A 22,206-nucleotide genomic window follows, 5' to 3' on the forward strand; every position below is an offset into this window, starting at 1 on the left:
TGCTACCTGCTGCAGCTAGTCCCCATGTTGCTAGAAATTTGTTCTGGGTTGATCTTCAAGCATATTGGTTGCCAAAATATTGAATGAATTTAATCACTTGATATCTAATAAGAAAAATTTAGCTCTGGAGGAGAGGGTATCACTGCTGGAAGGAATGAAATCTAACAATATTTGTTTGGTTAATGTAATCTTTATCACAAATCTAGTGCAGTATAATGTCCATCAGTAAAGTCGCTACCAGAAGCTTTCTCAGTGGATGGAAAGGCAATTGATAGGAGCAGGACCAAGACCATCCTTTCAGTTGTAGTCATAAGAATTTGCCTCCATCTTGACCAGTACAATTTGGCACAAGCCATCCTATCTAGCTGATCCACAACCGAGCTAATGTTCATCTGTTAAATGACCATCCTATTGCCTTTATCCATCTTGCTGTAATGGTCTACCTTGATGCCACTCTAGCTGAAAACATGGAGGCAGGCTTTGGTATTCAACATCAATCATCGAGCTGGAGAAGGCACAACTCACTTCATACTTGATAGATGCAGAGACTCTTGTGACACAGTCGTAAAGGTGTATTGTATGCTTGCGTTCATTGGTTGGGCTATTTCTGAGTCTGGATACCATGATGCTTTAAGACTTTGATTACTCTACTTCTGGAGTATTGTGTGCACCTATTTACCCCAAAATGCTAAGGATGTGTAGGCTTGGGGAAAGTATGGTAAGAATGATGCATGGATTAGGGGCGTTAGTTGTATAAATCTGGAGGCCGGGGGCAGGAGGCCGGGGGCAGGAGGCCGGGGGCAGGGGGCCGGGGGCAGGGGGCCGGGGGCAGGGGGCCGGGGGCAGGGGGCCGGGGGCAGGGGGCCGGGGGCAGGGGGCCGGGGGCAGGGGGCCGGGGGCAGGGGGCCGGGGGCAGGGGGCCGGGGGCAGGGGGCCGGGGGCAGGGGGCCGGGGGCAGGGGGCCGGGGGCAGGGGGCCGGGGGCAGGGGGCCGGGGGCAGGGGGCCGGGGGCAGGGGGCCGGGGGCAGGGGGCCGGGGCGTCAACCTGTCTTCGGTGCAGCAACTACCCTGGCGACAGAAGCCTGTTGAGTGTGCAAGTGGTTGGTTGAGTGTGTGTTTCCGCTGGGGGCGGGGATTGTGCGGGCAGGGTTTCGGCGGCAGTGGAGCGGTGGAGCGGTGGAGCCGGCAGTGGGGCAGTGGAGAATGGGCGATGATGGGCCGAGGCGCCGGCTGGAGGCAGCGGCAGCGGCAGCGGCAGCGGCTGAAGGGCCGGGCAGATCTGCGGACGGGTCCGGTGACACCTCGGCTGCTGACTTCGCTCGCATCGACCCTCGGGACTTGGAGGGGCTGAAGCAGATCGGACGAGGAGGCTTCGGCGTGGTTTACCGAGCGCGGCACCGGGTGTGGAGGATTCAGCTGGCGGTAAAGTCCATGTGGATGGACGAGAGGTAAGGCTGGGAGTGGGCTGCGTGTCACTGGCTTCACTGTAACAGACAGTGTCCTTCGTTGACTGAGGACAGTAACTCTGCATCTCTGGATAGAAGGAATGAGTGAGACCCTCCCTCCTTCAGACCAGCATCTGCAGTTCCTTCCTACACGGGGCTCGGTTGAATACAGTCCCGGGTTGTGAAACCCTCACTCAAAGCAGGGCGAGTACTTGCAAACAATGTCTGCAAAGAGTGTCTTTTCAACCGTCCCATGGCTTGGTGGTTACTTGTGTGGGAAGGAGCTGCAGATGCTGGTTTACACCGTAGACACAAAATGCTGATGCAACTCAGCGGCATCTCTGGAGAACAGGAATGGGCGACATTTCGGGTCGGAGCCCTTGACTTGTTAGGTTGATAATTGAGAACGTGTAAAGGCGTGTACAGTCTTGTACTTCCGCATTTGTCTGCTGTTCAGTAATTCCAGACTTTCCCGTTGTGTCGCGGATTTCCAGCATCTGCGCGATTTCCCGGTTTAATGTCACTTCCCTGTTTTTGGTATGTTGAAAGTAGGACCGCAAAACGGCCGGGAGGCAATTACAGGGCACCTCGGACCTGAGTCATAACTGGGCAAGGAGCAGACTTTTGTCTTCACTAAGGAATCTCCTGGAAGTACTAGGGGGACTGAAGGGTCCAGTGGGAGGGAAGAACTGAAGGGAATCCACATTAGTCAGAAAATAGTGTTAGGTAAATTGTTGGGACTGAAGTCGGACAAATCCCCAGGGCCTGATAGTCTGCATCCCAGAGTACTCGAGGTGGTGGCCCTAGAAATTGTGGATGCATTGATGATCATTTTCCAATGTTTTCTCGACTCTGGATTAGATCAGAAGGGGAGGTGCAACGAGACCTGGGTGTGCTTATACATCAGTCACTGAAAGTAAGCATGCAGGCACAGCAGGCAGTGAAGAAAGCCTTCATTGCAAGAGGATTTGAATTTAGGAGCAAGGAGGTCCTACTGCAGTTGTACAGGGCCCTGGTGAGACTGCACCTGGAGTATTGTGTGCAATTTTGGTCTCCTAATTTGAGGAAGGACATGATTGCTATTTAGGGAGTGCAGCGTAGGTTCACCAGGTTAATTCCCGGAATGGTGAACCTATGATGAAAGAATGGGTTGATTGGGCTTGTATTTGCTGGAATTTAGAAGGGTGAGATCTTGTAGAAACATATAAAATTCTTAGAGGATTGGACAGGGTAGATGCAGGAAAAATGTTCCTGATGTTGGGGGAGTCCAGAACCAGGGGTCACAGTTTAAGAGTAAGGGGTAGGCCATTTAGGACTAAGATGAGGAAAACCTTTCTCCCCAGAGTTGTGAATCTGTGGAATTCTCTGCCACAGAAGGCAGTGGAGACCAATTCGCTGGATGTTTTCCAGAGAGTTACATTTAGCTCTTGTGGCTTAGGGGATCAAGGGATATGGGGGAAAAAGCCAGAACGGATTTTGGATGATCAGCCATGAACGTATTGAATGGTGGTGCTGGCCCGAAGGGCTAAGTGGCCTACTCTTGCACCTATTTTCGGTGTATCTATGTTTTTGTGTCTATCTTCGGTTTAAACCAGCATCTGTCAGATTCTTATTCAATCATTCTCCCTCACATGGGACTTTTCTAGTGAGACTTTTCATTTGTTTCAAATTTTCAATCATTTGCTGGCAGATATAACTTGAGGTAGGAGTAAATGCTTGTTAAACATATGATGCCGATTAGTTGCATTAGTGGTCTCGACCCGAAACGTCACCCATTCCTTCTCTCCAGAGATGCTGCCTGACTCACTGAGTTACTCCAGCATTTTGTGACACCTTCGATTTGTCCCAGCATCTACAGTTATTCTCCTGCACTACTCACTTTGTTTACAGTGATGATCATGGACTGTTGGAAGAAGCAAAAAAGTTGCACAAGGCGCAATTTGAGTACATTCTCCGTTTGTATGGAATTACGGAACTCTGTCTGAAGGCTGGAACCAAATTGCTGGGACTGGTAACTGAATTTGTGGAGAATGGATCACTGGAAAATCTCATTCGCCTCCATGAAGTCCCTTTGCCTCTTCGACTATGTTTTGTGTACGAGATTGCTTTGGGAATGAACTTCCTCCACAACCTTAACCCAGCCCTCTATCACCATGACTTAAAGCCTGCTAATATTCTACTAAATAAGGAGTATCACATTAAGGTAAGTTAAAGTGCATGAGCTATTTTTGCAAGCCTTTCATGAGTAATTTATTGTTATATGTTCTGAAACAGGAAAATAACTTTCTTTACTTGCAGCAGCACAACAAGTATGTAAACATGGTACTCTGAAGACACCACAATAAACAACAAAAAGAAGTTCAATAATTTGACAGCAATACAGAAGAAAAACAAAGCCCCGAGTCCCTAGTGTAATCAAGACAGTTTGGAGTTTAGTTGGACTTTATTGTGCTCAATGCCTGATTGTTGTTGGGAAGAAGCTGCTCCTGAACCTGGATGTTAGATTTTGGGATCTTATTCCTTCTTCCTGATGGCAGGAGTGAAATGAGAGTGGCCAGGGTGGTGTGGGTCCTTGAGGTTGGCTGCCCTTTTGAGGCGATGCCTCCTGTAGATCCATTTGATGGTGGGGAGGTTGGTGCCCGTGATGGACCAAAAAATATTACCCAAATCTTCCCGTCACAGTGGATCAGTTGAATTGTGTCAGTTGAAGTCTCGCAAGGTGTTGGCTTGTGCAGGGTAAAACTTGTTTAAATAGTTTTGTTTTTTAGTTTAGAGGTGCAGCATGGAAACAGTCCCACAGAGTCCACACCGACCATCAATTACCTGTACGCCAGTTCTGTTTTCCCAGTTTTGCATCCTGCACATCAGGGGTAATTTACAGAAGCCAATTACCCTGCAAACCTGCGCGTCTTTAGGATGTGGGAGGAAACTGGAAGACCCGAAGAAAATCCGGTCGCAGGGAGAATATGCAAACTCCGCATATATGTGAGGATCAACCCCGGGTCACTTGTGCTGAGAGGCTGCAGCTCTACTGCTGTGCCACTGTGCTGTCCACAGAGATACAGCATGGAAACAGGCCTTTCCGCTCCTCCCCCTCTCCCCGAGTCCACTCTGACCATTGATCATCCATTGACACTAGTTCTGTTATCTCACTTTCGCATCCTCTCCCTGCATGCTAGGGGCAATTTACAGAGACCAATTAACCTACAGTGGTGATTGAGATCGCGGGGCAGACCAGAGATAGAAAGGAACTAAAATTGCAAATGGCCAATAGTTTGGTGCAAAATTGCAAATGGCCAACATCATCCAGTCAATTGTAATCTATTAGACCAGTTAACATTTTAGATGTGTAATCTCCATCATGATCTACAGTACAAATCCAGGTGTAAGCAGTAAGGCACATGCTACATATGGAGCTGAAGTGAAAGTATTTTGCCTTTGCTGGAATGTATCGCTGACCCTCTGTAATCCTACACCCTCAACCTCCAAGACATCCATATCAAATTCTAAATCTAATTCTTAAATACTTGGTACAGTTAACTTTTATGTTCCAAACCCACTCATTCCTGGGATCATTCTTGTAAACCTCCTCTGGGCCCTCTCCAACGCCAGCACATCTTTCCTCAGATATGGGCCCAAAACTGCTCTCAATACTCCACATGTGGTTTAACCAGTGCCTGAAAAAGCCTCAGCCCAAGAAACATCCCATTCTTGTCTTACAACATCCTTGTTCTTCTCCAGATATGTGATTTTGGTCTGGCAAAATGGCGGAAATTCACAAGTCAAAACAGAAATAATTCCCCCCAAAACGACGGCACCATTAGTTACATGCCACCTGAATGCTTTGCGGACATCAATACCAGGAAAGACACAAAGGTTGATGTGTACAGGTGAGTGAAGTTTCTAAATGGCAGTGTTGTCCCATGTGCCTGGATGTGATCTATAACTTAGTGAACTTTGAGGACATTCTGGCTGATGGCCTTGTTTAGATTGGAGATACTGTATAGAAACAGGCCCTCTGGCCCACTGAGTGATCCCCGCACACTAACACTATCCAACAAACACGAGTTGCTGTCTTGCAGCGCCAGAGACCATGGTTCTATCCTGACTACAGCTGCTGTCTGTATGGAGTTTGTCTGTTCTCCCCTTGACCACATGGGTTTTCCCTGGGTGCTCCGGTTTCATCCCACATTCCAAAGATGTACAGGTTTATACGTTAATTAGCTTCGGTAAAGATTGTAAATTGCCCCTAGCTTGTAGGATAATGCTAGTGTATAGGGATCTCTGGTCGGCACAGACTCGGTGAGATGACGGGCCTGTTTCTATGCTGTATCTCTAAATGAAACAAAACTAAAAAAGAGTATTTGGAAATTCCTTGTTGCTGAAAGTGTTTTGAGCAGGACCCAATATTTAATAAGAACCTGGGGAGGTAATGTTTTCAGAGGATGGTGGGTATATGGAATAAGCTGGTGGAGGAAGTAGTTGAGGCAGGTAGTATTGCAATGCTTAAGAATCATTTGGACAGGGACATGGATAGGATAGGTTTAGAGGGATATGGGCCAAATGCAGGCAGGTGGAACTAGTGTAAATGGGACTTGTTGGTCGGTGTGGGGAAGTTGGGATGAAGGGTTTGTTTCCATACTATGATTCTATGACTCCATGACAATTCATACTTCAGCTGCCTGGAAGTGATGCAACTCTCCTTTGAAGCTTTGTCGGGTCACATGAAATGCACAGCAAGTGTCCCCAAGTTCCACTTTCCCTTCACGTATAACCCATCCCTGCCAAGGATCATGAACCCTGCCCTCACATATTTTATCGGTGAAAGCCTAAGCATTAATCTTTATTGCACTTGTGTCAAATCCTTGCCCTTGTGTAAACAAGTTTCTATTATCTTAATATTATGCAAGTTTTTAATTGAGTTGATCAATTGAGTTTATTATCCTGATGCAAGATGCTTCTCATTGTAAATCTAGTTGATGACAGTGGTATCACTGGCAAAGATCAAGTTGGCATTGATTGATTGAAAGATACCACATGGAAACAGGCCTTTTGGTCCACTGAGTTCACCTTGAACATCGATCACCTGTTCTCACTAGTTCAATGTTACCCCACTTTCACTTCTACTCTCTACACACTTGGGGCAATTTACAGAAGCCAATTGACCTACAAACACGCACGTCTTTGTGACCTTGGAGCAAACCGGAGCACCCAATAGTCAATTTTATTTGTCACATGCACAAATGTGCAGTGAAATGAAAGATTACTCACAGTCCAACAATAAGAGCAATAAAAATAAGTAATAACACACAATCATAAACCAACACCAAACAAAAAGAAACATCCATCACAGTGAGTCTCCTCCAGTCACCTCCTACCTGTGATGGAAGGCATATTCCTGACCACAAGAATATGTTTAAAAGCCCACAGACAGCATCCTATGACAGGATCGAACCCAGGTCTGTGGCGCTGTGATACAGCGGCTCTACCAGCTGCACCACTGTGCTGCCTTCTCTTCCTGGACAACATTTAATCTCCAAGTTGTACCTGTTTTCCTTTCTAAGCTGTTATCAAACCCCATCTCAAAGACTTTGAGCTTGGCTCTTGGGATCTGATGGATTGCTCAAGTGTCAGCCAAATAGCAATGGTGGAATGCCACAGGTCATTGAGGTATTGCTAAGAATCAAACTCTGTAGTTTGGACAGTCAAGCCACGGATATGATGCCACCAACTGAGAATTGCGGAGGTGCACATGAGAGGGTGTAGAATATGCTGCTTGGCCCTCTGGGGTCTGGGTTATTGCCAGGCTGGAATGTTAATGAAGATGAGGGGAAATACCTTTAAACCCCTAACAAATGCCTGGTCTTTTAGCAAATGTAAAGAGAGGTTGTTTAAAAAATACTAAATTAACTCTGCTAAAGTAATCTGTTTTTTTCTCCTGTTAAGCTCTTAACTTTCAATCAGACCTTTAATTGAGTCATGTTGCGTGTCTTGAAACTGATCACGACAATAACCTTTTTATCATTTCTGTTTATAATCTCATAGCTATGGAATTGTTATCTGGGGGATACTAACGTGCAAAACGCCTTATGAATGTAAGTACAGCTGTAACTATCATATTAAATAAAAGTAGGAAGTGTTGGTAAGACTCGGCAGGTCAGACAGCAACTGTGGAAAGAGAAAGTTAATATTATAGGCAAAGACCCTTCGGCAAAACTATGTTCCAGAAACTTTATTCCTTCAAGTTTGGCCGGCACAGTGGCGCAGCGATAGATTTGCTGCCTTACAGCACCATGGTCCCTGGTTCGATCCTGACCATGGGTGGTGTCTGTATGGAGTTTGTACGTTCTCCCCACGATTGCATGAGTTTTCCCTGGGTGGTCCGGTTTCTTCCCACACTCCAAAGACGTACAGATTTGTAGGTTGTAGGGAAACGAATCCTGGTGGACCTCGGCTCGTATGTTTCACCATGTCCTCTGTTCCAAACTCTGAACCCAACTCTGGCCCACCGTGTCTCGTCCACCCCTGGTTGTGCATCCCTCTCAAAGTCTGGACACCCAACTCGTACTTGGATTAATTAATGAGTCAGCAGCCTGAACATTGCGATTGCTGACAGTTGGATGCCAGATTTCTTGGAGATTTCCTGTGTTATCTAGTCTGAAGGCACAAAAATGTTGTTAAGTCTTTAAATTACAGGTCTCTACATTGTCCATGTTCAGTTAGATTATTTTCAGCGGCGGAGAACACTATGGCTACGCTTTGCCAGGCTGACCCTGCGACGCTGCCAGGACAAGACCTTCATGGTCAGATCAAGAACCCTGCTCATACAACAGCTGGAACTTGACAATAGTGCCAAACCGGCCACTCAGTATACTGTCTCAGTGTACTACTGCTGTGCCCTTGTGTTGTATCTGAGGTGCTAATCTAATATGTATCTAAGTGCTAATGTATAGTGACACGTGTACTGGACTTTGTATGGAAAAATGAATTTCACTAAGTACCATGCCATTTATCCTCAGATGTTCGACATTCTGCGCTTATTAAATCGTGCATATGCAATGGAGACAGACCTGACCTGCAGCAAATCCCAAAACATCTTTTGGAATCTTGTAAACCCCTCATTGACCTGATGAAAAGATGTTGGGCTCAAAATCCAAATGATCGTCCTCCCTTTTCAAGTATGTTTTTACCAATAATGCATGACTGCCAGGTGCTGGGGGCAATGATGCTTTTGCATGTCGCTGCTCCCCATGTTAGAGATCCTAGGGTGACGGAGGAACTGAATGAAATCCACATTAGGCAGGAAATGGTGTTGGGTAGACTGATGGGACTGAAGGCTGATAAATCCCCAGGACCTGATGGTCTGCATCCCAGAGTACTTAAGGAGGTGGTGCTAGAAATTGTGGACGCATTGGTGATCATTTTCCAATGTTCTATAGATTCAGGATCAGTTATCTGTGGATTGGAGGGTAGCTAATGTCCCACGTTTTAAGAAAGGAGGGAGAGAGAAAATGGGAAATTATAGACCGGTTAGTCTGACATCAGTGATGGGGAAGATGCTGGAGTCAATTATAAAAGACGAAATTATGGAGCATTTGGATAGTAGTAACAGGATTGTTCTGAGTCGGCATGGATTTACGAAGGGGAAATCATGCTTGACTAATCTTCTGGAATTCTTTGAGGATGTAACTAGGAAAATTGACAGGGGAGAGCCGGTGGATGTGGTGTACCTTGACTTTCAGAAAGCCTTCGACAAGGTTCCACATAGGAGATTATTGGGCAAAATTGGAGCACATGGTATTGGAGGTAGGGTACTGACATGGATAGATAATTGGTTGACAGACAGAGCAAAGAGTGGGGATAAATGGGTCCCTTTCAGAATGGCAGGCAGTAACTAGTGGGGGTACCGCAAGGCTCAATGCTGGGACTGCAGCTATTTACAATATACATTAATGACTTGGATGAAGGCATTAAAAGTACCATTAGCAAATTTGCAGATGATACAAAGCTGGGTGGTAGCGTGAACTGTGAGGAAGATGCTATGAGGTTGCAGGGTGACTTGGACAGGTTGTGTGAGTGGGCGGATGCCTAGCAGATGCAGTTTAATATGGATAAGTGTGAGGTTATCCACTTTGGTGGTAAGAATAGGAAGGCAGAGTATTATCTGAATGGTGTCAAGTTAGGAAAAGGGGACGTACAATGAGATCTGGGTGTCCAAATGCATCAGTCACTGAAAGGAAGCATGCAGGTACAGCAGGCAGTGAAGAAAGCCAATGGAATGTTGGCCTTCATAACAAGAGGAGTTGAGTACAGGAGCAAAGAGGTCCTTCTACAGTTGTACAGGGCCCTAGTGAGACCTCACCTGGAGTACTGTGTGCAGTTTTGGTTTCCAAATTTGAGGAAAGATATTCTTGCTATTGAGGGCATGCAGCGTAGGTTCACTAGGTTAATTCTCGGAATGGCGGGACTGTCATATGTTGAAAGACTGGAGCGACTAGGCTTGTATACACTGGAATTTAGAAGGATGAGAGGAGATCTTATCGCAACGTATAAGATTATTAAGGGGTTGGACACGTTAGAGGCAGGAAACATGTTCCCAATGTTGGAGGAGTCCAGAACAAGGGGCCACAGTTTATAAATAAGGGATAGGCCATTTAGAACTGAGATGAGGAAAAACTTTTTCAGTCAGAGTTGTGAATCTGTGGAATTCTCTGCCTCAGAAGGCAGTGGAGGCCAATTCTCTGATTGCATTCAAGAGAGAGCTAGATAGAGCTCTTGAGGATAGCGGAATCAGGGGGTATGGGGAGAAGGCAGGAACGGGGTACTGATTGAGAATGATCAGCCATGATCACATTGAATGGCGGTGCTGGCTCGAAGGGCCGAATGGCTGCCTCCTGCATCTATTGTTATTGTCCATAAATGTACCTTACCATATCATCATCAACACCATCCATAAAGTTTGATCTCATAAGCTAATAGTCATTGAATCATCTCGGGTAGGCAGAGAAAGCTGGAGTAACTCAGGGGGTCAGGCCGCATCTCTGGAGAAAGGAAATGGGTGACGTTTCAGGTCGAGACCCTTCTGCAGACTGGGAGTCAGTGGAGAGGGAAACTAGAGATATGAAAAGGTTCAGGTTCAGAACAGTTTTGTTCTGAACTTTTTCTACCTCTAGCTGGGTGGCAGTCAGTGGTGAGCAGGGAATGGCCTGGGGGTAGTGACAGTCAGATGGCTTGGGTGGGACTGGCCTGGGGAGTGACAGTCAGGCTGTTCGGGTGGGAATGGCTTGGCAAGCGGTCGTCCGAGGGAGTAAGTGGGGGTAAAATGAGATGGGAACAAAGAGGGAATCGGTTTCCATGGGCGTATGGATGTTGTGTCCAAAATGACTGTTTATTGTCCCTTCTCTTTCATCAGAGTGTGTTAATGAGCTTGAAGCAGAACAGAGGAATGATCAGGAGCTTCAACAGGCAGTGCAGGTCCTGGCTCAGCAAGTCCTGGCTCAGCAGGTACAGACTCCCACAGAACTGCTCTGGTGAATGGCCGGTTTCCGTCTTGCTTTGGTCTGCTATTTCTGCAGATTCCAACTAACGAAGGGGGAAGGTGGCGAGGCACACTGTATTGCGTCATTGTTTTCTGATCTTGGATTTCTTTTCTGTGCAGCTGTCCAATTGTGTGGTCGTAGACTGTGCGCCTGGTAGCGGAGGGAATACAGGAAGCAGCAGCAATCTTTGTGGTAACTATGATCTGATGCTCTTTTTCCTACTTTCAGAGGGAAAGCAAAATTCTTGTTCTGATTTGGAGCTCGTTTACATGCTTTGTTGTAAAGTCCATGGTTTTAATGTCATTCTGCATTCCCTCCCCCCACGTGCTCCAGGGCTGAGGAAACCCTCAGATTTCCACTGGAGCTCCATTGATTGCAGTGCTCAGCGCAGCCAGAAGGGGGAGTGAGCTCAGCCTGAACAATGACCCATTCCCCACACATGCCTATGATCTTTTAGCTATGGCACGGTGGCGCTGCGGTAAAGTTGCTGCCTAAAGGTTCGATCCTGACCTCGGGTACTGTCTCTGCATAGTTTGCACGTTCTCCCCGTGATGGTGTGGATCTCCTCTGGGTGCACAGATTTCCTCCCATATTCCAAAGACATGCAGGTTTAGGGACAATTTTACAGAAGACAATTGTCCCTAATGTGTTGGATAGAACTAGTGTATGGGTGATTGTTGGTTGGCATGGACTCGATGGACCAAAGGGTCTGTTTGCACTCTTCTAAATTCTGCACATGGCTTTGTTTGACTGTTCCTTGACAGCAACAACTTTCTTTAACTGTGCAAAGAGACCATTCATCCCACCAGGTCTGAACTAGCCCCTAGCTGAGCACTCCCATTCCCTCATCTCCCTATTTCCCTGTGGCCCCATAACCCCTCCTTTTGCAATTCCCCTTGGAATCTTTTGCCACTTAACTACACTGGAGGCAGTTTACTATGGTCAACATGGTCAGTCGACTGCATGGTAGCGCAGCGGTAGAGTTGCTGACTTACAGCACCAGGGACCCGGGTTCGATCCCGACTGTGGATGCTGACTATGGAGTTTGTACGTTCTCCACGGGGACTGTGTGGGTTTTCTCTGGGATCATCGTTTTTTTTCCATTCTCCAAAGGTTAATCGGCTTCGGTAAAAATTGTGAATTGTCCCTAGCATGTGTAGGTTATTGTTAGTTGTGTTTGGGTGGCTGGTCGGCGCGGACTCGTTGAACCGAAGGGCCTGTTCCCATGCTCTAAACTAACAAACCAGCCTATGTGCCTGTGTGAGGAAGCTGGAGCACCTAGGAGAAACAACACAGAATCCAGAGCGCATATGGATTACACCCAGGGTCCGGAAGATGCACGCGACCTTGGACATGTGAGGCAGCAGCACTAACTGCTGTGTCACTAGGCCATGTTTTTCCTGGGACGTGTTGAGTTTAGTTTAGAGATACAGATTGGAAAAGGGGCCTTTCGGCCCACCGAGTCCACACCGACCATCGATCACCCATTCTCACTAGTTCGATGTTATCTCGCTTTTGCACCCACTCTCGACACGTTGGGGACAATTTACAGAGGGCCAATTAACCTACAAACCTGCATGTCTTTTGGGTGTGGGAGGAAACCGAAGCACCCGGAAGAAACCCACAAGGTCACATGGAGAATGTGCAAACTACCCACAGACAGTACCTGACATCAGGATCACACCTGGGTCTCGGTGCTTTGAGGCAGCAGCTCTACCTACTGTGCTACTGTGCTGCCAAGTGTTGAATCATTTTAGTTGTTGAATATTGGGGTCATACAGGATGGAAACTGGCCATGTAGGCCCAACTGGCCCACACCGGCCAACATGCCCCATCTAAACTCGTCTCTACTGCCTGCATTTAGGCCCATATCCCTCTGAACCTGTCCTATCCATGTACCTGACGAAATGTTTCTTAAACGTTGTGATAATAACTGCCTCCTCCGGCAGCTTGTTTCATACACCTACCAGCCTTTGTGTGAAAAACGTTAGCCCTCCAGTTCCCATTAAATCTTTCCCCCCTCACCTTGCACCTATGTCCTAATGGTGTAGAATCTTTCCCTGACTGCAGCTAAAACTTGGAGCAGGTGCCTTGGCATCTTGGATCACATAATTTCCATTTGGAATAAACATATAACCATTTTTATTCAGTGGTCCGACTGTGTTGTGTAACCTAACAAGTAAACAGTGGGGCAAATAACCTTGGACTCCCATCTCCATTGATTGGCTAAAGAATGTGGATAATGTGACGATAATGGCGGTAATGGAAAGCTACAGTAGTTGCGGTATTACGCCAGTTTATAAACTTCCTAAAAAGGTGTCAAAGTTGGGCATTTTACCTGGAATGAAAACGAGGAACTGCAGATGTTGGTTTACCAAAATGGACACAGTGCAGTTCAGGCAACATCTCTGGAGAACATGGGTAGGTGATGTATTGTATCGGGACCCTTCTTCAGAGTTGCTGCCTGACCCGAGTTATTCCAGCATTTTTTTGTCTTTTTTGTGCATTTTACCTTGCATTTTGCACAATTTTTAAAATGCAGGGCAGTTCTTCAAGGCCCCAATAGGTGGCGATACAGGACCACAGTTAACCGTTCTGCTCTCAACACTAGTTCAGTTTCATTCTTATCTCTCCTTTGTTTTGTTCAGCACCCGTTGAGGAGCAGAATGAATGCACCAACTTTCTCGGTGAGTCATCAAGTAAGTATTTTACCTGTTCTCTTCAGTTGGGAGGTCTATGCCTGTGCTGGCTGAGCCGATCCCACCTGGGACCAAGGCGAGGGGTCTCGGTATCCCTGGAGCACGCTCCACCTTGGGAGTGAAGGAGATGGCAGTGGAGGTCCAAGTGAGATCTTGCAATGGATTGTTGCTGTGATGGATCCTGGTGTGGTGAGGGATGGAGACAGTTCAGCTCAGACCCTGGAACCCTTTTGCTGGTGTGCACAGGGTCAAACTGTTGGTGTGGAATCAGCCTGAATTCTCCCAATCTCCTGGTCACCTCACCAGGAAGAGTGGGTGCGCCTGGACTAATCGGGGGGGTTTTACAAACCGGTTCCTCACCGTCAGCCAGTGGTGAGGCTTGTGCCCTGTTACATGTGAGCACCTCTCCCTGGTACGGCTGCAGATTGAACCTTGATCTTCAACATCGTACACTGGCAGCCACAATCCCCTCTCAACAGGAAAATCCAGCTGATAAGCCTTTTCGGCTTCGCAAGAGTCTTTGATTCTGTCAACAAGGGGCTTCACGGAGAGTCCGTCTCAAGTTCAACCCTCTCAAAAATCCTTAACTGGTCTAATGATCGCAAAGTCTGATTCAAACCTATGGGCCCATCAGAGATTTGAACCCAGTGCAGACTGGAGCTAATGAGGTTGTGTCAGTGCATCAACCGCCTTTTCATTTCAATGTTTCTTCTTGTCTCCAACAAAATAGCCTTTGGAACTGAATTAGATCAGAAGGCTGAACAGGAGGCATTCGCAACAACATTCAAAGACCCTAATCCACGGAACCACTACACACCCACCCACTTCCATAGGAGAACCAAGAGCAACAAAGTCTCGGGCATCGAACAGGTTGCAGGTGTGCAGATTCCAAGACCCATCTTCTTTGATTCCAATGATTGCATGGTCTGAAAGGGAGGGGGGAGGGTTGGCGGGGACAGGGGGAAGGGGTGGTGGTGGTGGTGGCGCGAGGTTGGCAAATACTCCCAATAGTGAGACGGCTTGACTGAAGGAGAGCAAGGAGTGGGACAAATAGGGGAGCAAGTCGAGGTACGGTCGGACGAATAACCCTCTCTCCCTAGAACCAACTGCTAGGATGGAAGGGCTGTAAGGTCTCCTGTTGATGGTATTATCTCAACCATCCAAAACCAGGAGGGATCTGATTGTTCGAACTGAATAAAATGTGACCCACTTCTGACCGCTTCTTCCCATGGTTTTTCCTTCCAGAGCCTGTTCAGGAATCCACCTGGAAGGAATGCAAGACCGGTGAGTTCTCTGTCAGTCCAAGTCTTTTGGGTCTTCTCTGGCCTGTGTTCCCCAGCCCCTGTCAAGGGTCAGTGCGGGCAGGAAGTTTAGAAGGCCTATTTCTTATTGGTGCTCATCTATTGAGCTGCATCTGCTTTAACCATAGTTATTTAGGATGGATGCATGGAATTGGCCGTGTTGGTCAATACATGACTGGGAAGCTTTTTGCTATGGTCAACAGAGTGTGACGCCATAATAATGATTACTAAGTGGATGGCCTGACTGAGGAAATCTCGGGAGCCAGCAGACATAATGCAGCTTGAGTGTACCGAGAAAGGAGTGGGGACAGGGAGTGACTGAGGGAAAGAAAGGGGTTGGGAGAGGGAGGATGTAAGAGGGCTGGGGAAGGTGGTGAAAGTAGGGACAGGGTTCAAGGGGGAGTGGAGGGTTTGGGGAAAAGTGGGGAGAGTGAGGGGAGTGAGAAAGATGGTGGAGATAAGTAGAGGTTGGAGGCGAGGGGGCCTGTGCAGGGAGGGAAGGTTGGGGTGGAAAAGCATCTGGGAGTGAGGGATTAGCCTGAGGAGGGAGGAGAAAGATGTAGTGATGGGAGAGAGGTGGAGACGGAGGGCACGATTGGAGATGGGTGGGGGGGAATGTGTTGGAAAGAAGGTGGACTCTACGTTGCAGCCAGCCAATAACTATTGCTGCATTTTCCTCTCTTCCTAGAAATGTGCATTGATGCCAGCCAAGAGAAAATCGTGAAGGGTGAGTAACTGGCATTTGAGAGTGAAACCAATCCCAGCAGGAGCCTCCCATCCCATCTGGACTGAGGTTGTGGGGCTGAAGGGGACCATTGTGCCGTCATGGCCTCAGAACTGGCTCAGTTCGTTAGGTCACCTCGACCCTGAATGTAACTGGTCCCGTCTGGCCTTGTCTAGTTGTGGACTTGCAGGGCAGCACAGTGGCACAGCTGGTAGAGCATCTTGCCCACCGCGTTGGAGACCCAGATTCGATCCTGACCTCTGGTTCTGTCTGTGGAGGTTTCCCATTCTCCCTGTGAATACTTGGGTTTTGTTTGAGTACTCCCATTTTCTCCCACATCACAAAGACAGTCGTTGTATGTTAATTGGCCTCTGTAAATCCCCCTTGGTGTGTCCGGAGTCGATGAGAAAATGGATGAGATAACAAAGAACTAATGTGAATGGGTGATTGATGATTGGTGTGGACCCAGTGGGCTGAAGGGCCTAATTCCATGCTGTGTCATTAAACTAAAATAAATGCATGTTCACCCTCTGGCTTCAAGTACTCTGTGCCTCCTCAGTAAGTGTGAGGTTGTTCAAAGTCATGATACGCTGGACAAGCCCTACAACATCACACCAAAACACACGGAACCAGAAACTAATACCACAAAATTGAGTCCGAAGAAGGGTCCTAACCCATAACATCACCAATCCATGACCTGCAGAGATGTTGCTGGATAGGCTGAGTTACTCCAGCACTTTGTCTTTTTTGGTAGACCAGAATCTGCAGTTCCTCTGTCTCTGCTGAAACCACTCAACAGGTCTGGCAGCATCTGCAGTGAGAGGTGGAACCAACGTTACAGGTCCAAGATCTATCATCATAGTCAGACCAGCCAGGCTTTTGAGGAAACTAGAATTCGCAGTCTGTTTTTTTTTTTTTTTTAAGTACAAATTGTATTGAAGAATATATTGATGGCTCTTCCGCAGAGCACCACCCCATTGGGAAAAGATTGGAAGCATTTTAAATGTATGTATTGAAATGCCTTTATTCTGTTTATGTTTCTGGTCTTTGTATCTGATTCTTTAAGATGGCGGCACATGCATGCATACGTTAATATATTATACAACTGACTCCAACAACTAAACATAGGTTCAATGCACAGTGGCTGTGTTTTTAACACAACATTCTGCCAGAGTTTGTCAGCCTGCCGGTGTCTCCTTGGATTGCTGTCCCACCCGGAAGACGATGCAGGGAGAGGAAACAAAAGCGAGGCTGCCGAGCTGGGATAAATGCTAGGCTAGGAAAAGACCCACACAAACCTCCACTGCCAAGTCCTTTCATCACGAATGCAAGATCACTTGCCAACAAAATGGAAGAGCTGGAACTTATCACATCTACGCAGGAAAACGTAAAGGACTGCTGCGTTATGATCATTATGGAAATGTGGCTCAACCCAGCGATCTCGGAGAAGGCTGTCAGGCTAGGAGGCCGCTCAGCTCACCACTATGACAGGAACAGAGACTCCAGTAAGAGCAGGGGAGGAGGACTTTGTGTATACACAAACAACAACTGGTGCACAAATGTAAAGGTCATTGTCATTGGTAACCACTGCTCTCCGGACTTGGAATATTTATCAATAAAATGTCGCCCATTCTATCTGCCTCGAGAATTCACGGTTGCCATAATCACAGCTGTATACATACCACCAGATGCTCATACTACAACAGCTTTGGGCTATCTGCTACCTGCCATTAGCAAACAACAGCGTGCCCATCCTCGTGGAGTTTTTATAATAGCAGGTGATTCCAACCAAGCAAAACCAAAGACTGTTGTCCCGAAATTTTATCAACATATGCAGTGCCCCATAACAGGAAAAAACACACTCGATCATGTTTATAGCAGCATTAAACAAGGGTACAAAGCATCATCTCTCCCCCATCTGGGCCAGTCTGACCTTGTCTTTTTTTAACTCCAGTGTTACAGACCTCTTATCAACACGATCAAACCAGCTGCTAGAGGCATACAAGTGTGGCCTGAGGGAGCTTCTGAGCAACTATAGGACTGCTTTACCTGCACTGACTGGGAATTATTTGAGGACGAGGACATTGACACCTACATTTCCACTGTACTGTTTTACATAAAAAGCTGTGTAAACAATGTCACTATCACAAAACGCATCCGTGTCTTTCCCCATAACAAACCATGGATGACCAAAGACGTCCAAACTCCTGCTAAAAGCCTGCAACATGGCTTTCTGGTCCGGCAACACAGCTGTATAGTGAGGCCAGGTCCGACCTGAAGAGGGGCATCAGAGACGCCAAAGCGGCCTACAAGTGAAGGATTGAGAGCCACTTGGACAACTCAGACCCCTGAGGTGCCTGGCAAGGTATACGGCACATCACCAATTACAATAACAACAACACCACCAGCAGCAGTGCCTCGCTGGTAGAGCAGCTCAACCACTTCTTTGGCCGCCATGAGGTGGAGAGAACAGAGACTGTCATGCCCACTGCTGTAGCTCCAGCTGACAACAGCCAGACACTCAACATACAGACTGCTGATGTCACACGCACACTCCGTAACGTCAACAGCTGGTCTGGAGGGAGTTCCAGGACAGGTTCTCAGAGACTGCGCTGCTGAGTTAGCTGACATGTTCACAAACATCTTCAATCTATCCCTGGCACAGCGCATTGTCCCCACGTGCCTAAGAACATCCACAATAGTGCCAGTTCTAAAGCAGACAGCCGTAACCTGCCTCAATGACTACAGGCCAGTTGCACTAACACCAATAATCATGAAGTGACTGATCCTTAAGCACATCAAGGCTGCTCTCCCACCCACCCTGGATCCACACCAATATGCACACAGAGTCAACAGATCCCGCCATTGCCACTGCCCTCCATACTGTATCGCTCCACCTAGATCAACGGGGCGCATGTGCACGGCTGCTGTTTGTTGATTCCAGCTCTGCATTTAATACAATCGGACCCAGCAGACTGGTCTCCAAGCTGTCCGTCCTAGGCTTCCAACACAACATCTGCCTTTGGATAAAGGACTTCCAATCAGACCGGCCGCAGTCAGTCAGGATGGCCCCCACCACTTTCCCACTCTGCCACTCGGCACAGGGGCTCCACAAGGCTCGGCTGAACCCCCTCCTCTACTCTCTCTATACCTATGACTGTATACTGTATACCAACCCGCAACACCAACACAATCATTAAATTTGCAGACGACACGACAGTGGCAGGGCTGATCGTTGAGGGAGATGAGTCAGCTTACAGGGAGGAGGTACAGAGGCTAACAGGCTGGTGCTCGGAAAACAACGGCACTACACCAAAAAAACAAAAGAGCTCAACATCGACTTCAGGAAGAAGCAGGGTGACCATGCCCCACTGCACTTAAATGAAGAAAGAGTGGATAGAGTCTCCAGTTGCAGGTTCCTGGGCACCCACATCTCAGAAGATCTCACGTGGTCAACCAACATAAACTCTCTGGTTAAGAAGGCACAACAGCGGCTTCACTTCCTAAGAACACTCGGGAAAGTCAACCTGCCACATCAGCTGCTCCATTGAGAGTGTACTGCCACATGGGACCCTGGTGTGGCAGAGCAACAGTTCAGCGGCTGACAAGAAGGCTCCACAGCGAGTCATCAACGCAGCCCAGAAGATTGCCAACACACGTCTGCCTGCCCTGGAAGACATCTATAGCTCCCGTTGCCTGTGGAAGGCATCCTGCATCCTAAAGGACCCATCTCACCCCACCCCACCCATCACTTGTTTGCCCATCTGCCCTCAGGAAAGCGCTACAGGTCCATCAAAGTGCACACCACAAGACTAACAAGCAGTTTCTACCCAAAGGCCATCACCACACGGAACTCTACACTGAAAGCACACCCCCATAGACAATATTTATACTGTACGATACTGATATATTCATTTATAATATTTATTTTTATAATACTATTCTGTGCACTATCATATGTTCTGACAAGGTGCAATATGTTATATTCTGATGAGTGAGTGCGTACGTAGGTATAATATGTATGTGTACGTAGGTATAATGTGTATGCGTGTGTGAATCTGTGTGTTTGTGTCACAGTGTGTGCATGCGAGTGTATGAACAGTATTTATTTTTCTCACTCTTTTACTGTTATTTTATTGTAATTTTTTATTTTGTGCACCACTACAATGACAATAAAGAAATTCTTCTTCTGATTGCAGATCCTCTCTTGGTGGTTACTTCAAATGAATGTATGAAATTGGCCAAGTCGATCAATAAAGACTGGAAAGCACTGGCCAGATACTTGGGGTTGACCGACAATGAGATCGACATCATCAAATACGATCACCACAATGAAGGCTTGCTTGAGACGGTCTACCAGATGCTCTGCAAATGGAAACAGCTGCAAGGACAGAATGCCACCCGAGCCCAGTTGGTGCAGGGCCTGAAGCAGATCGAGAAGGAGTACCTGTGGGAGGAGTTATGGAGTTAATGCTGGTGCATTAATGGATTTCCTGAATCCCCTCATTTATTTCCAATCTGCAGAATCCCTTTTCCTACCTTGGATTAAAGTCTTGTATTGCTTTTCAGAATTAATTGTAAACTTGACGCGTTGGAGGTACAACACGCTCATCGATCGGGATTGCAAGACCAGTCTACTACCTTAGTCTTACCCAGGCTCCTACACGATCTGTTGCCTGTAAGCTATTGCAGATTGATGTGCAAGACGGACGTTGTGTTATGGCTTGCTTGCTCATACAAACCCCTCTGGTTCATGAGACTGTGGGTTTCAGGCTAACCCTCCACGCAGCACCCTGCTGCACCTGCTAACTATCTGTTGGATGCGACATTGAATTGATACCTTATCTTGCCTTTTAGAAGAAGGCAATGAATTCCCTGGCACCACTTGATGAAGAGGCAGGGCAGCACGGTGGCACAGCAGTAGAGTGGTAGAGCCTCACGGTGCCAGAGGTCCGGGTTCGTTCCTGTCTACAGGTGCTGTCTGTACGGAGTTTGTGCATTCTCCCCGTGACTGCGTAGGTATTCCCCAGGTGCTCCCGTTTCCTCCCACATTCCAAGGACGTACAGGTTTGTAGGTTAATTGGCTTTGGTAAAAATTGTAACTTGTCCCTAGTGTGTAGGATAGTGTTAGTGTATGGGGATCGCTGGTCAGCACGGACTGAGTGGGCTGAAGGGCCTATTTCCCCCTACATGTCTAAACTAAAGAGTGGGATGTCACCTGAAACATCACCTATTCCTTTTCTCCAGAGATGCTGCCTGACCTGCTGAATTACTCCAGTATTTTGTTTCTATAATAGGTTTCCATCACCTCGTGTTGCCAAGAGCTGTAGGTCACCCATTGAGCATGGAAATTGGGTAGGAGGGAACTGTAGATGCTGGTTTAAAATGAATAGACACAAAATGCTAGAGTAACTCAGCGGGACAGGCAGCATCACTGGAGAGAAGGAATTGGTGACGTTTTGCGTTAAGACCCTTCAGACAAAAAATTGGGCCCAGCTTTCTCTGTTCATGACTGAGATTTTAGAAACACACTGAAGACTCAGCAAGGAAAGGTTTCAAAAGTGTTTTATTGTCACATGTGCCAATTAAGGTACAGTGATATGCGAATTACCATCCAGCCATACAAAAAAAAAGCAACCAGACAAAATACATAAACATCCTCCACAGCAGATTCCCCACATTCCTCACTGTGATGGAAGGCAAAAAAGTCCAATCTTCCCGTTTGAGGATCTATCTGGTGGCGCAGCGGCAGCATCTTCGCCCGCCCCGAATCGCTGGGCTTGGGTCGGCCCGCCGCGGACCTTTCACCACCCGGTGGGGGTTTGAATGTCGGGAGCCCCGACGGCCCCGACGTGGCAACTTCAACAGCCTGACCGCGGGAGAAGATGGCAGGGAATAGAAAAAGACATTCTGGCCTTCCATCACAGTGAGGAGGGACTGGAGGAGACTCACTGTGATGGATGTTTCTTTTGTTTGGTGTTAGTTTATGATTGTGTGTGTTATTGCATTTTTATTGATTATTCTTATTGGTCTTATTGTTGAATTGCGGGTAATGTTTCATTCCACTACACATTTATGTGTATGTGACAAATAAACGACTATTGACTATCGACAGATAAGGAGATTGAGTGAATTGGGGTTTTTATGCGCCCATTGGTAATGTTCAACGCAACAAGTCCAGTCTTCTTCCTCTTTATTCTCCTGCGGTTGGGGCAGTCGAACCATCCATCAGGGCGGCCGAAGCTCCTGCAGCCGGCACTTGAAGCCCCTGCGCCGGGGCGATTGAAACTCCCACGTCGGAGCAGTCTAAACTTCCGCAGCTTGGAGTTCCCGAAGTCGGTCTCTGATGCGAGACTGCGGGCTCCGTGATGTTACATCAGTCTGCAGGTCCCCTTGATGGAGCTAAATCGATTTCCAGCAAAGGCCACCAACTCCTCGATGTTAGGCCGCAGTGTGGATGGAGATACGATACGGGAAAAAATCGCGTCTCCGTCAAGG

General features: G+C 47.4%; 1 protein-coding gene across 1 annotated transcript; it reads left to right on the forward strand.

Annotated features, from left to right (window-relative positions):
- Positions 1 to 1,203: 1,203 nt before the first annotated feature.
- Positions 1,204 to 21,797, forward strand: LOC144590708 (receptor-interacting serine/threonine-protein kinase 2-like). Its single transcript, XM_078395131.1, has 12 exons — positions 1,204 to 1,448; positions 3,336 to 3,648; positions 5,187 to 5,335; positions 7,491 to 7,540; positions 8,465 to 8,623; positions 10,858 to 10,949; positions 11,104 to 11,176; positions 13,633 to 13,671; positions 14,414 to 14,560; positions 14,929 to 14,967; positions 15,673 to 15,711; positions 19,908 to 21,797. Exons 1-12 carry the CDS (start codon positions 1,204 to 1,206, stop codon positions 20,177 to 20,179), a joined length of 1,617 nt encoding a protein of 538 aa, XP_078251257.1. The 3' UTR covers positions 20,180 to 21,797.
- The last annotated feature ends 409 nt before the right edge of the window (positions 21,798 to 22,206 follow it).

This window comes from Rhinoraja longicauda, unplaced genomic scaffold (assembly GCF_053455715.1).
Source record: "Rhinoraja longicauda isolate Sanriku21f unplaced genomic scaffold, sRhiLon1.1 Scf000256, whole genome shotgun sequence".
NCBI classification, from domain to species: domain Eukaryota; kingdom Metazoa; phylum Chordata; class Chondrichthyes; order Rajiformes; family Arhynchobatidae; genus Rhinoraja; species Rhinoraja longicauda.